The sequence below is a fragment of the Phyllopteryx taeniolatus genome, chromosome 10, assembly GCF_024500385.1.
Source record: "Phyllopteryx taeniolatus isolate TA_2022b chromosome 10, UOR_Ptae_1.2, whole genome shotgun sequence".
Lineage (NCBI taxonomy): Eukaryota > Metazoa > Chordata > Actinopteri > Syngnathiformes > Syngnathidae > Phyllopteryx > Phyllopteryx taeniolatus.
The window spans coordinates 20,621,719-20,638,535 of record NC_084511.1 but is presented as its reverse complement, the minus strand read 5'-3'; the positions used below and the strand labels follow the sequence as shown (position 1 = coordinate 20,638,535).

Below are 16,817 nucleotides of genomic sequence, written 5' to 3'. Positions count from 1 at the left end.
GCCCAAGCCAGTCCCAGAGCCATTTAAGATGTTAGCCTCTAAATTTAACCAAAAAAAAAAAAGCTACCTAAAGAGTTATAGGGAGAAGGATGGGTGGGGTGGGGGTAACACAGGCTGAGCTAAGAAAATTAAATTGCTTAAATACCCAGTCTAGAACCTCCACTTTTTCAGTAAAGAAAAGATGGTGGCCGTTGTGGGGGTGACATGGGGTTAGTTGTCCATGTGTTTGTCTGTGTACCATATGAGTCAACATGGGTGTTGTTGGGTGCTATGTTGCATTTAATACAGTGCCCTTCGACTCACAGTCAGTCTGCTTTCTCGACAGATGGGAATCAAAGAGGAAAAACGAAACGAAGGATGCCGAGTGTAAAATTCCCCAAACGGTGTGTGTCCCCCCCCTCCCCCAAAAGGTAAAAAGAAACAGGTCCCTTCAAATTTTAGATGCTCAAAGGAATGCTTTAAGTGATTGACTATTTGGGGTAGGTGAGTGAGGATGGGGGAGCAAAAGGGGCGGCAGCAACAACCAAACCTGCAAGGACACTAACTAAAACGAACTACAGGTGTGAGGAATCAAAGGATGGGGCACTAAAGGAGAGGCGCTTATTACCATTACAAGTTGGCTGTTAGTTCATGGGAGGGAGAGCAGGTCGGGTGGTTGGGCAGGCATGACAGAAAGAAATGAAGACAGACGGGGCGAGGAGAAACAACACATATGGGGGGTAGAGGTACTCTGGTAAGGGGAGGCGTGGCTCAAAGAAAGCACTCCAATGGAAACCAACAAGATCTTATTTTAAACTTTTCATTTGTATGTGGTTTTTTTTGTTTGTTTTCTCTTTACATCTCAAGCTCCCCAAACTTTTGCAGTAGAGCTGGTTGGCCATGATTTTAATCCACCAACACTACATTGCATACTTTTGTGTCCATTCCCGGGCTATTTTGTTGTACCTGTAAACAGACAGACATGGTGACAAATCATTAGAACTTTTTGTATGTGCCATGAGTGAAAATGTGCAACAAAAAAAAAAAACATTTAGCAGTTTGAACATTAAATAGCTTGTCTTCGTAGTGTATTCAATTAAATGTAGGTTAAAAAAGGTTTTATAAATAATTGTATTGTTTTTATTTGTGTATTACACAACGTCCCAACTTGGAATTTGGGCTTGCACACACACACACACACACACATGCACGTCAAAAATCTCTCAAATTTGACTAGTACTCCGATAATTACTACTTTGGTGGTTACTTTGCCCAAGGAAGGGGCAATCACATTTTGAATGTTGATTATTAAAAAGCAACTGGCTAAAGAGCAAAATGTGATTTTGTAAGTTGCAGGATGTAACTGACAGTTTGAAAGAAGACGTACACTCAGACACATCCCGAAGGACACCTGAACAAACTAATTAAATACAAGAGCTGTTACAAAAAGAATTCACAGGTATGTTTGATTAAAAGTGTCAATCATGTAATCCATTATAATGCAATATTGTTATTATTGTGGCTGTAGATGACATTACCAACCACAAATTAAATCAACATCTCGCTGTCTTGCCAATCCAAACAGAATGATCAGTTATCGCAGATTGTATGACTTCATTAGATTAAGTGTGTGTGCTTTTCCTGAGTACTTCAAACTGAACTGAACCAAAATGAAGACTGAAAAAACATACTTTTCCCTGTCCGTCTTGTAGATACGGGCGATCTCAGGTACTAAGGGGTCATCCGGGTTTGGGTCGCACAGCAGAGAGCAGATGGACAGGAGAACTGGGAAGGACATATCAGAGGTTCTTCAAACAGCATTCAAATTAGAAGTCGAATAAAATAAAATGTTGGTATTACACATGTTGTGCAGGCAACAGTTTACGTATTTGTGTAAAATAATATGTTGTGAGGCAGCAAGTGGATGGGATGTCACCATGGAGAGGGACATATGAAGCACTATCCTATCCCTATCTTATACAGTACATGCAATTCAAAATAAAATACTTTAGGGCTTTAACTTCCTCCTGTAAGTAAAATTTAAAAAATAAAATACCCAACCACGAATGAAGTTTCACACTAATCGTAACTAGAAATCAAATGCCACAGATTACTATTATGTATCCCAACAAATATTCTCCAATTGTTTATGATGTATTGTGTACACATTGACCAGAAAACATTATGACCACTTGTACAATATAACAATATCCAATACAAAATCTATGACAAATATTCTGTCTTTACAAAGGTAAATGTTACATTTTGATTGACACTCGAGAGGTACAGTCATCCCTCGCCATATCACAGTTCTCTTTTTGCGGTCACACTCTATTGCAGATTTTGCACTGATAATTTTTACACACGCACTATGTTACTGCAGACTCAAGTAGCAAAGAACAGAACTACTGCAAAACAGAGACTGGCTTACACAAGTGCATGTCTTCGGCAAAGTAAACATTGGTAGCAAATTTAATGTAGCCTACCACCGCTAGTCAGAACGAATTGTAATCAGAATCAGAATATTGTTTATTTGCCAAGTCAAGAATAGACACAGCCACCGGTGCACTTGCAATCGCTTTATCGAACAAACACTAAGAAAACAAAATACCTACTAAGCACATTCATTCACGAGCTGCCGATGGCCACAACCCAAACCGAGTCTCTCCACACACAATCTGGCTAATACGTTTGCCAGTAAACTCTACACGCTAATTCGCTGACTCCTACGTCACGCAACAGGGCTGTGCATTTAAAGCCACACACATTCAAACTCACAAATACTAAAGTGTAGAATGTGAGGATGGTGTGGACAAAAATACCTGCACCTCACATGTATATTTAGTGTTGTATTATGGACAAAGTTTTAAAATGTATAGAAAATAATCAAACAAATATATGACCTCTCCTTGGACGATTTTCATCTTTTGTGCAGGGTTGTGGAACGCAACCCACACCATGAACAAGGGACTACTTTTAAGTTTATTGTGGTTGAAGTTTCCAGTATTGTGGGATTGCATCATACTGATAGTAATATTTTTTTATCCTCTCATGTAACAAATTGAGGCAACCAAAATATTAGAGACAGATTTCATTATGATGGAGTGAAGTTCTTCACCACTGCAAACGACAATAATAAATATTTTATGTAGCGTCTGTATTCAATTTCATTATTGTGTTTGTGGTCATAATAATGGTCTAACATGAGTGCACTCACATTAAGTACATTTTAAAAATCTTAACACTTTTAGATTAGGGTTTCGATTAGGGGATGTCATTAATCTTTGCCAATTTTGGCCCTGTGAAGCCCTTTGCGACTATTGATTGAGGGCTTTACAAATAAACTTGACTTCTTGACATATATGTCATAAATTATTACCACCTGACACAGGCCACAAAGATGTTGGTAGGGCTCAGCTAACAATTTGTGAAAATTGATATTACAGGTGATGACAGAGATCCGTCCTCTTCTTTTCTTTGATTTTTTTTTCTCTCAACAATACCAGATCACTGGCCCCTGTGTGTCATAGCAGTCAGAGTGAAAAGACCCCTGGGATAGGAAAACAGCTTTTCTTGGTTCCATAAATTCTTGTGTAGTGATTACAGTGAACGTAAACTTGTGCTTTGAGAGTCTGAAGGCCAGAAACAAACGCGCCTACCTTTGGAGATGGTGAGAGCCGGAGACCACTGTGATCGCAGGATGTCAAGACAAATGCTGCCGTTGCTGTTGATATTTGGATGGTAGATTCTTGTGGTAAATGCAACCTAAAGAACACAGACCCAAGGAGGATGATAAGTGGGAACAGGCACACAAAAAAGATACAGGAAAGACTTGGCTAATGTGGTGAACAGGTAGCTCTTTACTGCTTCTATTTTTTAATGTACTCCTGTCTTGCATACCTTTGGTGGTTTGAAGGGGTAGTCTGTGGGGAAGTGGATGGTCAAGAAGAAAACCCCGCCTTGGTAAGGACTGTCATTCTAATGCAGGAAGACATTTAAAAACATTTAGCATAACACATATAAAGGTGCTTCATGTATATACAATAAGCTAGTGGAACGTGAAAGTAACCTCTGAGGGGAATTACTTACAGGCCCCATTATTGTGGCTTGCCAGTGAAAACCTGAAACACAGAGGATTTGATTAGGAGGGCAGAGTAGTTAGGGATTTATTTTTATTCACAGAAACTCACAACAAAAGTATTTCTTAGGAAAATGTATTAACTTATTGTGCCTAATTATGAGTATTTGCCTTCACATGTCCCTTTCACATTTGTACATGTAATATTTTAACATTGCTATGGAAGACTATCAGTGAGCTACTCGTGGTGCCAAATGAGGCTCCCAACATTTTAGAAATAGCTCTAAATATTATTGGTAATATCTAAGTAAAACTGCTATATATTTGATTCAGATTTTGGATCTAATTTGATTGTGGTGTATCTACACAGGGGCAGCTCTAGTTAATGGACCAAATGAAAACAAAATTTAAAAAAAGGTCAATCCATGAATCCCTTGAGAGAGACAAGATAATAATGCAAACATATTACAAAAATGTTATTTTCCGACGAGTATGTATATTTTAAACATGTTTAAGGAACACAATTAAGAACCAGTGTGTTAACAGCTGAATTGTACCAGTTAGGCATGGATTCATTGGTATGCTGTGGTGGTGCTCAGCTTCCACTCAGCCTCTCGTAAAGGCTGTCAGTCTTTAAACTATTGCCCCCTTTCCCAATGCACAGTTAGACTTAGCTAAAATTGACTTGCATGCCTAGCCCCCCATTTCAATATAAATACTGAGAGAAGCTGCAAATACCACACCACGTTGAAGCCATCATCAAGACACGTATTAAAAAATATCATGGGAAGAGAACAAGGTCTTCTTTTGACCACATAAGGAAATGATTTTAATTCGTGAGGAGAATGAGGGCTTCAAGAAAAAGGGAAACAAGGAGCAAAACGGAGATTATGGAGATTTAATACTCCAGCATCCAGAGCTGCGGGCCCCAGCAACAAGGCCAAGTTATTATTCACGTGTTAATTTTTGTCATTTCTAGACATGCATCTCCAGTGTTACAATCAGTGTTGGGAAGATTACAACTACAATCACACGTTACCCTGTTGAAAGTGTAACAGTAGTGTAACTATTTCAATTATGTTCTCAAAGTATTATAACTAATTACATTTGATTGCATTTTGATTAATAGTACTTTTTTTGTTTTTGTTTTGAATGAATGCATTGACAGGATCATTGGATGTTTCCTCTAAAAAAGGGGTCTGTCTTGAAAAGAAAGAATTTGAAAATGAAGATTGAAGATTTGAAGATTGAATATCTGAATGAACTTGACAGTTGAGTTTCTTACAGCATCAAAAGTTGCTTTTGTATAAATTGACCAGTAAAAATCCAGTTAATTTTAAACTTGCTGGCTAGACATAATAAAGACATAATATTTTGATGAAGTAAATTCTCTTGCATTCTAGGGTACAAACATTTTTATTAGAACAAAGTTGTTTTTGTTAGCCAATCTAAGCGGAATTATAAACATAACCAATTTATCTTTTGTTAGCTACTTAAAAAAAATGTTGTGGAACAAATTAAATGTAATATAGCTACTGTGATTTTAACATGGCAAGCAGTGGCTACAAAGAAAATGTATTATTAAGTTGAGGTAATCTTTTTCACTAGAACAATATTTTCTTGCTTTTTGCTTAACAACGGAAGTATATCTGCAACATAATTTATAATAGCAATTCTTTTGCCAACTAGCACCCAATGCATACTTGCAAAATTATGCATTATTTAGTTACTATTTTAACACAAAACCAAACATATTGTATAGGTATTTGTATATTGTTAATGTACATTTTAAAATAAAGATATTTGTTGATAATTAATCTGGTCTTTTCTAAGTTTGTGTGTATGTATGTGTTCATCTTTGTCTAGTTCTATGTAATGTGCGTGATTTGGCTGCTGTGCTCCAAGTGTTTTATATATTTTAGATATAGATTTTTTGTAATAGTGGTGGTGGGGGGATTATTATTCGATTATTCAATCAATAGAAAAATAAATTCTAAAAAGATGTGACAGTGACAGCCCTATAAAAGACAAAGGGTACAATGAAGAAAAGGAAGAGGACACAACAAGAGAGTGAAGTAGATGTCAAATACGTGTGATATTGTGCCAAGAAACATGGCAGATGGGAACCCAGAGACCGCAGATATTTTTGTTTTGTACAATTTCTAATATGCAAAAAGTGTGTTAGCTTGGGCAGCACGTGACAACTGGGTAGCACATCTGCGGTCGTGGGTTCAAATCCGGGATGTGGCCTTTGTGTGGCGTAAGCATGTTCTCCCTGTGCCTGCGTGGGTTTCTACAGGTACTCCGGTTTATTCCCACATTCTAAAAAACATCCATGGTAAGTCAACTGAAGACTCCAAATTGTCCGTAGGTGTGAATGTGAGTGCGATTGGTATATGTGCCCTGCGATTGGCTGGCAACCAGTTCAGGGTGTACCCGCCTCTCGTCCAAAGTCAGCTGGGATAGGCTCCAGCACACCAGCGACCCTAGTGAGCATAAGGGGTAACAGTAGTGAATTAACGGATGTGTGGGGTTTGCCGACTTTATATTTGTATTTATATATAAAAAAAAAATATTTAAATTATTTTTTTTAAATTGTTGATTTTGAGGTTGTATTTCCATTTTTTTTTTTAAAGCAGAATTATGATAATACTGATGGACGTGATAATTCTGGTGACTATGTTTTCAAACCATTTCACCTCTAGTCACTTATAATGGGGCCTGGGGCTTTCAAGTGTAATTGCTTCACATTGAAAGCACAGTGTGACTTTTAAAATAGATACAAACTCTAGCTTGTGGATTCTTGTTAAGAAATATGAGCATGTCAGCATGAAAGGAGCTTAGTGTTCAGTAGTCCAGCAGCTGGACATGATTTATTAAAGCTCTTAATTTGCCCATTTGGGGATAATTTATTCCTTTCAACTTTCAACCGGGAAGAGTTGTAGGAACAGTATAACAATTTTTAAATCCTCTGTTGTTGTGTGAATGCTTCAAGAATCATTTTACTACATAACAGTCTTGTTGATCTTGTTGATCATATAGTCACACATATACATATATATATATATATATATACATACATGCATGTATACATACATACAGTGGGTACGGAACGTATTCAGACCCTTTAAATTCTTCACTCTTTTTTATACTGCAGCCATTTGCTAAAATCTAAGTTAATTTTTTCCTCATTAATGTACGCACAGCACCCCATATTAACAAAAAAAAACTGAATTGTTGGACAGGTGATGAGCAGTGCCTAGTTTTCTCCACACATGCCACTTAGAATTAAGGGCAATAATTTCTATCTTGGTCTCATCAGACCAGATAATCTTATTTCTCACAATCTTGCTCTTAGGAACTTTAAGTGCAGCACATTTTTTTTGTAACCTTGGCCAGATCTGTGCCTTTCCACAATTCTGTCTCAGCGCTCTTCAGGCAGTTCCTTTGACCTTATGATTCTTATTTGCTCTGGCATGCACTGTGAGCTGCAAGGTCTTATATAGAAAGGGGTGTGGCTTTCCCAATCAAGTCCAATCAGTATAATCAAACACAGCTGGACTCCAATGAAAGTATAGAACCAATTTAAGGATGATCACAGCAAAGGGTCTGAATACTTCTGAGAGATATTTAAATTTTTCGTTTGTAATAAATCAGCAAAAATGTCAACATTTACGTTTTATTTCTGCTGTGTGTACAATGAGGAAAAAAATAACAAATGATTTTAACAAATGGCTGCAATATAACAAAGAGTGAAAAATTTAAGGGGATCTCAAATCTTTCCGTACCCACTGTAATTTGGGCTTCCAGCTCATAAAACCCACGAAATCAGGAGTTCAAAAATTTTGAATACTGTGACGTAATCACTATTTACTTCTTAGTTTTTGAAGGGAAAAAAAAAAAAAATTTGGGTCACATTAAATCAATACAAATATGGTAATTTCAAAACGATATGTTAATCTTTAATACTTGGTTGGGAATCCCTTTGCTCTTATCACTGCCTCGATGCGCCATGGCATTGCCTGGGAGTTATGGAAGCCCAGATTTCCTTGATGCTTGCTGTCAGTTCTTCTTTGTTTTTGGGTCTGGTGCCCCTCACTTTCCTCTTGATAATTCTGGCCAGTTGTCAAGTCTGCAGTCTTTCCCATATTAAACACAACTTGGACAATTGAACCAAACTGAAGCAATTGAATGACACCTGGGGAAACCTGTGCAGGTGCTTTGAGTTTAGTAGATGATTAGTGTGTGACAGTTTAAAACATTTAGGGCCTGCAAAATTTGGGCCAATTTATTCACAGTATTGTAATTTTTTGAATTCCTGATTTTGTGGGTTTTATGAGCTGGAAGCCAAAATTATGTAAAAATAAACAATACTTGAAATTGTTTAAATTGTGGGCCCTGAATCTATAATCTATGAAAGTTTAACTTTTTGAATGGAATTATGGAAATAAACTTTTTCATAATATTCTAATTTTTGGGAAAGTGTCTGTATATTTCTTCTCTCGAAGTCTTCTTTGAACAGTGGATTGTGATTCCTTATTCCTACCTTATAGAAGTCGGCAGTGATTTCACTGACTGTTGTCTTTGGGTGTTTCTTCACAGCTCTCACAATGTTTCTGTCATCAACTGCTGTTGATACCATTGGCCGACCTTTCGATGTCTGTGGCTCAGTACACCAGTAGTTTATTTTTCTGGACATTCTAAATTGTTGTATTGTTTATGCCCAATGTTTGTGCAATAGCTATGATCGATTTTCTCTGTTCTTTCAGCTTCAAAATGGTTTTCTTTTCTCCCATCGACAGGTCTTCATGTTTGCTGAACAGCAAATGCAGTTTTCACAGGTGAAACCCAAAACAAGGACTATCCAATGTTTAAGCAATCAATCTAAAAGCCAACATCTGAGCAGCTAGAAACACCCGTCAGTCACATGTTCCAATACTTTTGCACTTGAAAAGTGGGTGGCTTCTAACACATGGTGCTCTGTCCCGAGTTGTTTAACACATCTACATGTAAATACCATGAAATAAAAGCTGGACTTCTGAACTTTTGTCTCATATTTATCTTTTGATCTGAAACCCAAATGTCTTCATTATACAACAAAAACAAAGGAATTGATTTTGCCCTTCCAATACTTTTGAAGGGGACTGTAGTATATACATTCCATAATAAACCTAGAAAAAGTCATGGAAAAAAACATTAGACCACCCTTGTTTCTTCAGTTTTGGGCTCATTTTTAATGCTTAGTACAACTAAAGGTTTGTTTGGACAAATATAATGATGACAACAAAAATAGCTCATAAAATATCTTGCTGTTTTCCATGGTTTTCTTGATAATAACCAAAATCACTGGGAAAACAAGCTTAAGCATGTCAAATTGGAATCAGTTTAAGTATCGGCTGCATTTTTGTCATGTTCATTGTATTCTTCGGGTAGTGGTGCCAGGCATTAAAATGTATAGGAACTCACGCCGTTCTGATTTGGAGAGACACTCTCTTTCAGGATCATGTGATGTATCTAGTCAAGATATCTCGGTGTGTGGGTGATAACAGCAGTGGTATAGCGCAAATTCACGTTTGAATCCAAAATAGTGACGAAACCAAAATTCGAGAGAAAGCAGAGATAGTAGGTGGAGAACCTGACATTGAATGAAAGCATGAATGAATGAAGGAATTTAATTTCAGATAACATTCTGATTATACACAAAATGCCACCTTCAAAAGATTCAGAGATAATATCTTTTTCATATGACTGGTCAAAAAGCTTAGTGCCGGAGCTATTAGTTTATAAACACCCTAACCCAGTTCATAATCTAAATTACAAATTGCCTCTTAGGCAAAAAATAAAAATTAAATTAAAAAAAAAAAAAAAAAAAAAAAGACGAAACCAGATAAACAATGACCAGTCCTCATTAAGAGCCTAAAATGAAATTTTATCAATGATTTAAAAAAAATAAAATAAAAAAACAATATAAAAAAACATCAACATGTAGCAATTAATATATTCATCTTAATCAATATATGTGTATTAACCATCTGCTCTGTATTTCTCAAGAATAATGTGTTTATACTTTTTTAAATTGTGCAGCGGTTTGTATCTTCTTTACACTTAAGGAAATGTTTGGCTATCATTGTCTTGCATCTTCTGATGAAGACATCCCGTTCTTCACCATGGAAGAACGGGATGTTCAAATAACGTGTAGCAAATAACGTGTAGCATGCATAAAATGAATGCATCTAATGTTACTTTAAAGTTGCTTTATTTAAAAAACTGATACAACAGATTTGAGTTTCTGCGCTTGTAAGGGTTACAACATACAAGCAGTATATAGTCATAGTTATGAATATAATTAGACACATACAGCTTGAAGCCTTTGACCTTCCTGGTAGTTTACGTGGATGAACCTCCTTTAGCGGTACCACTCACGTCACGTCAATCTTCAGTATGTCTTAAAGTAATATTGTGAAGACTACAGTCATTCTGCTTAGAGATAGATTGATAGGGGGAAATCGAGCTGAGTCCGTACAACGGAAGCACGTGGCATAAAGTCAATAACACGACAGTCAATTGGGTTTATAAGTTGCTTGTTGGACTCGTTGCTTGTTGGGCTTGTATAGTTGTAATTAGGCCTGCAACAAATACTCGGATGTTTTGAGTGTTTCAAGTCGAAAAAAAAGCTAAAGTATTTCTTTCTGCCTCAGGGATCTGCTTAACTCATTCACTGCCAGACCTCCTAGTTTGATACAATTTCTATATACACCAGCTGCCTGTTAATGGCAGGAAAGCATTAAATTGTGAATCAGAAGAAATAGCGCAATGTGGTCACGTCATCAGCACAAGCGAAAGTGGCGGAAGCAGAGCATACGTGTTTTGATTCAAGGAGTGCAAAATAAATGGCGACTACGCGGTAGTTAGCAAGCCGCAGTTAAACAACAAAAGAAGGAGAAGATGGCGTCGACATAAGAGAAGACAAAAGCGAGAAAAGAAGACAAAATTCCAAGTGTGGGATCATTCCAGACTGACCAGAAAGGCGGACACTGGTGACATCCCTCAAGCAAGACACACACAATGCGGTGGAAAAGCCAAGATGAACGTGACGCAAATCAATGAGTTTGTTAACACAACTTACTAGCATAACGTTACCTCTGTAGAGGGCTAAGGTTTCTATTAATTACCGTCAAATGTGTGTCCAGTTTATTGCAATGGTGATGAGTAGAGTATGTGTGCGACCGCAACGTGACTTCATTCAGGGTGCTTGCTTGTAAATGAACAGTTTTGCTCAGTGATACAGACACACGGCCAGTGTACGAGCATCGTATCTGCAAGTCGCTACATTTTGAGTCAAGTACTGTAGGTGAAAAAAAATTATTGCGAGTGGCAAAGTTTGTCAATAAATGTATTAAGTTAATGTGATTCCTATCGACGTGTCTTCATTTACATTTTAGTTAGTCTGGTCTAAGCACAAAGCCACACACCTAAGGTACTATGTTGTCACATCCTAAAACACTGGCTGCTCAAGTGGAGTTGCACAACAGGCTCCTTATGCCTTTTTAATGAATAACCTGTTTTTTATACTTACAAGAAAGGCTAAGAGGAAAAAATGCCAAGTTTCAACTGAAATTGTTTTATTTATTTGGATTTGTTTGAAACTGCCTCACCGAAAATTTTTTTAGAGACTAAAATACAGTTTGCTGCTCTATGTGAATTTAAGAAATAAAACACTTATCTCCAAAAAGAAAAACAATTTGTCATTTATTTTTAAGTGATATTCCTTATTTTTTCTTGTGTATTCATAATTGCTCTTTAACTAAGCAAAATTATAATTTATCAAATAATAAAATTAATATTTTGGTAGGATACTCGAATACTAAAATATTCAATAGCTGCAGCCCTAGTTGTAATATAGTAAAATACAGTATGTTGCGAGTGTTTGTGTTAATTTTGTGTTTAAGACTTCCATCCATCCATCCATCCATTTTCTGTGCCGCTTATCCTCACTAGGGTCGCATGCGTGCTGGAGCCTATCCCAGCTGACTTTTGGGCGAGAGGTGGGGTACACTCTGAACTGGTCGCCAATCACAGGGCACATATAGACAAACAAACATTCAGACTTACATTCACAGCTATGGGCAATTTAGAGCCTTCAATTAACCTACCATGAATGTTTTTAGGATGTGGGAGGAAACCAGAGTACCCGGAGAAAAAATGCACAGACACGGGGAGAACATGCAAATTCCACACAGGCGAGGCCAGATTTGAACCCGGGTCCTCAGAACTGTGAGGCAGATGTGCTAACCAGTCAGTCACCGTGTTTAAGACTGAGAACACAATATTCAGTCAAGACCTTTTAGGGAAATCCCAGAATATAACAGTTTGTAAAAACAAAAGGTGTTTAAATGCAAGTCTTTTTTCCTAGTAATCTAGAATTATTAGTGATGCACCAAAAAGAAATTTCTTGACCAAAACAAAAAACCACAAATGAGGAACCCATATTTTAAAAATTATGTCAATAACTTTATCGCGGGAGAGTTTTTGCAGTATATTATCTACTAGGATAAAAATAATTCTGCATACTGTTCAATTGCACAACATAATCATTACTCTATAATCGTAATCGTTAATTAATTATGGCATCATTATTTGTTATTTTAATGTATTTATTGTATCAACCTTGTATAGTGGACACGTTTGCAGCCAAATCTATTCTCTCTATTTTTTCTATCCACTACTGCTGCTGAAACAATGCATATATTCCCCATTGTGGGACTAATAAAGGTTATCTTATATTATAAATAATTATTATAGTAATGTACTTTTAACCCTATAGGCCCATATTCTCAGGTGACGTAAAGGACTAGCGGTGATATACTAATTAATTTCCGGTTTCCGTCCCTGTGTGCCTGTCTAGCGTTATTACAGTAGTTTCCCTCTAGACAGTATTTTTCTCTCAAGACAATATTCGTCGCTATAACGCAGTTAGAAAGCCCACATTGTTTACATATTTGTAGCTATTAACGTTTAGTTCATTGATGGCGTTTTCTGTCAAAGTTTGAAATGTCCTATTGTGTGAGCAGTGTTTGAACGCACCTCGTGTTTTTCTCCTTTGCTTCTCTTGACGCATCCATTCACCGTTCGTGCCGCAAACTCTACATTTACGGATTACCTGAATTTCCTAATTTCTTTTGTTGTGTGTAGATGCCAAAGGACCACAATAAATTAACCAATCAATCGGAATACGAGTGTGTTCTCCAACAGGAACACAACTCTGAGACATTATGTGACAAGTGAACTGTATCACCCAATCACTTATTTTGGTGTCTTTCTCCTCTTAATTACTCCTCGTCCTCCCTTCGTGATAACGATACTTTTAGAAGTGTAGCTTATTTGCTCCCATGGAGGCGATGATTCGTGACAATGCTGTGTTAACAACGGACGCGATGCGAATGTTCGCCTCTGTGGTTCGGCATCTTATTTAGCCTCGTTAGCTGTAGCTCGTAGGTAGTTAGGGGGGCGCATAATACCATGGAACAAGCATTCCCTTTAGTACCTGACGGAACAGCAGTAAGCAGCGAGGTTGGACAAATGTTCAATGTGGACCCGTCATGTTTTTGTTTAGTTTTTTTACAATATAGTGTACACAACCACACACTGGCTGCGGCTCTTGCTTGCATCATAACAACATCCTGTTTCGGCCATTTTATTTCGGTGACAAATCTTCCAGGCCAAAACCAAAAATGCACTATTGGGCCATTTCAGCCAACTAATTATCCAACTATTGTGGAAATTTGACTCTTGAATATGATAGTATGGTAGTAAACGTACTGTCATCTCCTACTGGTCCAGCAGAACACTGGGCTGGGGGATCCCGTGCGAAGTCATTCAACTCCTAAAACAAACCCAATAAAAAAATAAACTGTTAAGTAGAAGCAAAATCTGCATTAAGGTTTCAGGACCTGTACATTGTACAATTCTAAACAGTGCAAATCATCAGACCAATAAACAATCTGTTACAAGGTAACATCCAAGAGATGTGTTTGGCGAGAGGCAGGTTTGTAAGAATTATATGTACAAAAAATATCATATCGGATTTTAAACATTCTCAATCTATAACAACAAAGGGCAAGAACTCTCTGAAAAGTATGTGTAGTGTTTGTAAAAGTATGGTTTTAATGAAGATGCTAAGGCCAGTAAAAACCTATACCAGTCCAAATGGAAGTTCAGAAAAGGAGTGTTATAAAAGGTACAATAAGGAAGAGGTTGGCATCAGAATTCATGACATTTTTAAGTGATGTTTTTCTTTTTGTTTTGTTTTGGGGGAAAGCCGTTTTCAGGGAGTGATAAGTGTGGGATCCCATTTCAAACTGAGGTTGTTGTTTTGTTTGGGGTTTGTTTGATGTGGGTTGGTATTGTTTGGTATGAAATAAATTTGTTTAAAAAATAAATTAAAAAAATATCTGCAACAAAGACATATTTAGCAGAAACATCACACAAAATATTGTTGGGTCCATTGAAATTTGCCACATACTGAATCAGGTTAATGTGACCCCCGCCCTCTGCAAAGGGCATTGTTTATATTCTCTCTATCGCACATTACTCAATTAGGTTGCTTAATGAATCCCCGCCTTTATGCAATAGTAAGTCCAGGTATGGCAGTTAGTGCCTGCGACAAAACAAGGCAACATTGAGGCAATTAGGGGACTGAGTGACAACAAATATGTTATTACAGACTTCAAGGTTCAAATCAACTACTGGTTGGTTGTGAGCAGCCGGTGCAGCTGTGCAAACGTTAGAGAGCGCAACTTCTACAGCATCAATGTCTAAACACAAAACAACGGTTATGGTGGGCCATTTAACAATAGCTAGAAAACGACCAGCGAATATAATCCAAGAAACGGTAAATCGTCGTCCTACTGTTCACCCGTTTCAGCGCCAAACTACGTTATTACCATCTTTTCCACGGTCGAGTTTCATGTCGATGACAAAACACAACATTTCATGCAGTAACTTTTTTTCCCTGGCAAAACCACGAAAAATACTATTAGAGGTTGCGCATTGTCAACACAATGCGATGACAGCAGCACAAGCACACAACTACTTCAGGCAACATCCGTTCTCACGTCCAGGCTGTCATAATAATAGCAAACGGATTACATCCATCCATATTTAACATTACATGGTTTGAGCACTCACTAAAAGATCCAAATTGGCGATTTTGACAACAATTAAGCAAGCGGAAGAGTTGCTGTAAATTTCGCCAACTTTAGCGTAGCCGCTAAGTGAACAACTGTCAAATGTAGCAGCGAGAAGAGTCACTCATTTTAACAATAAAAAAATGAAATTAGCTAGTATCGTACCTGCGTAGGAGATTTAGCAAAGCGATACGATTGACGATAAGCACAAATATTAGCGACTACAATCGAGTTTCACCTTAGTGTTAATGTGTTAGCTTAGCTTCATCAGAAGAAGCCTTTAGCTTACCATCGTTAGCCAACCACCGGGACAAATTAAGATAGGCAGGTTTAATGCAGACCTAATGTCGTTCACATAGGACGGCCATAACAATTTTATACGGCCTAACATAGGACGATTAAACGTGTTTAAGGTAAGCCAATGAAAGAAACACAGCCACGGTAAACGGAAGCTCGAGTGTCAATCGAGGTGGCCCATTAGAGACACAGGAAAGCGGCGCATTGCTCCAACTGTCGTCGCAGTTATCTGCAAAGTACAGGCCAGTCGCGGTTATTCTGGCGACATCGTGATATTGTTCGCAGCGTATTCAAAGCCGAACTGACGGCCAGCTGACGGACAACCTCTGAACCAAATCCCCAACATAAGTGCGAAATTCAGGGCCTCGCCGCTCACTTCCTTACCTTGTGGATTCTTTTCAGAGCCATTGTTGTGCTAGCGCTTCTGTCAGGGAAAACGTGCGGTTAAAATGGCGGTTGATCACACACCGACGTAATTATCATAGAACACGACTAGAGTACACTCAACGATCGCTGATCGCGACTACAAGGAGCTACCTATAGAATGTCGAATGGAAACTAAACGATAGAAGGGTAGACCCGCGGTCCTTCCTCCTGCTGCAGCGGCTACCAAATCACAGCGGGCCTGTGCTCACACAACAGGAACAATGGCAGAACATCCGGCTGCGCCCCCTTCACAATAATAAATCGACCTCTGCAGAAAAGGTTGAGGGTTCATCGCCCCATGGCTGAAGGAAGACCTGAAGTTTAGGACTACAGGACTGTTTAGTGCTCAGGTTTCATCTGTGAACGAAGGAGTAAGTCTCTTAGGCAGTGTTTTAAGACTTAAAGGGGAACTCAACCATAAATGTCTAAATGTATTTAATCCGAACCTGTTCACTTTAAGGCGCCACGGTGACCGACTGGTTAGCACATCTGCCTCACAGTTCTGAGGGCCCGGGTTCAAATCTGGACTTGCCTGTGTGGAGTTTGCATGTTCTCCCCATGCCTGTGTGGGTTTTCTCCGGGTATTACGGTTTCCTCCCACATCCCAAAAACATGCATGTTAGGTTAACTGAAGACTCTAAATTGCCCGTGAGTGTGTATAATTGTTTATATGTGCCCTGCGATTGGCTGGCGATCAGTTTGGGGTGAACCCCAGAGATGCCTGGGATGGGCTCAACCATGCCCTCGATCCTAGTGAGGATAAGCAGTATGGAAAATGAATGTTTACTTTAAAGTATTTATTCTAAAAAAAATAAAATAAATAAAAAACACTGCATCGGGGCCTCTATTTT

At 38.1% G+C, this 16,817-nt stretch overlaps 1 protein-coding gene across 1 annotated transcript in view; it reads right to left on the bottom strand.

Moving 5' to 3' along the window:
* ube2d2 (ubiquitin-conjugating enzyme E2D 2 (UBC4/5 homolog, yeast)) overlaps positions 1-16,192 on the bottom strand; it is a 16,310-nt gene extending 118 nt beyond the window's left edge. The window contains exons 1-8 of the mRNA XM_061787783.1: positions 16,078-16,192; positions 15,925-15,964; positions 13,877-13,940; positions 4,069-4,100; positions 3,880-3,957; positions 3,639-3,744; positions 1,671-1,764; positions 1-945 (exon numbers count right to left, since the gene is read on the bottom strand). The exon at positions 1-945 is cut by the window's left edge and continues 118 nt beyond it. Of these exons, the coding sequence (XP_061643767.1) occupies positions 900-945; positions 1,671-1,764; positions 3,639-3,744; positions 3,880-3,957; positions 4,069-4,100; positions 13,877-13,940; positions 15,925-15,948 (444 nt within the window). The 5' untranslated portion in view covers positions 15,949-15,964; positions 16,078-16,192 and the 3' untranslated portion in view covers positions 1-899. The remainder of the gene's footprint in view (positions 946-1,670; positions 1,765-3,638; positions 3,745-3,879; positions 3,958-4,068; positions 4,101-13,876; positions 13,941-15,924; positions 15,965-16,077) is intronic.
* Positions 16,193-16,817: the final 625 nt, after the last annotated feature.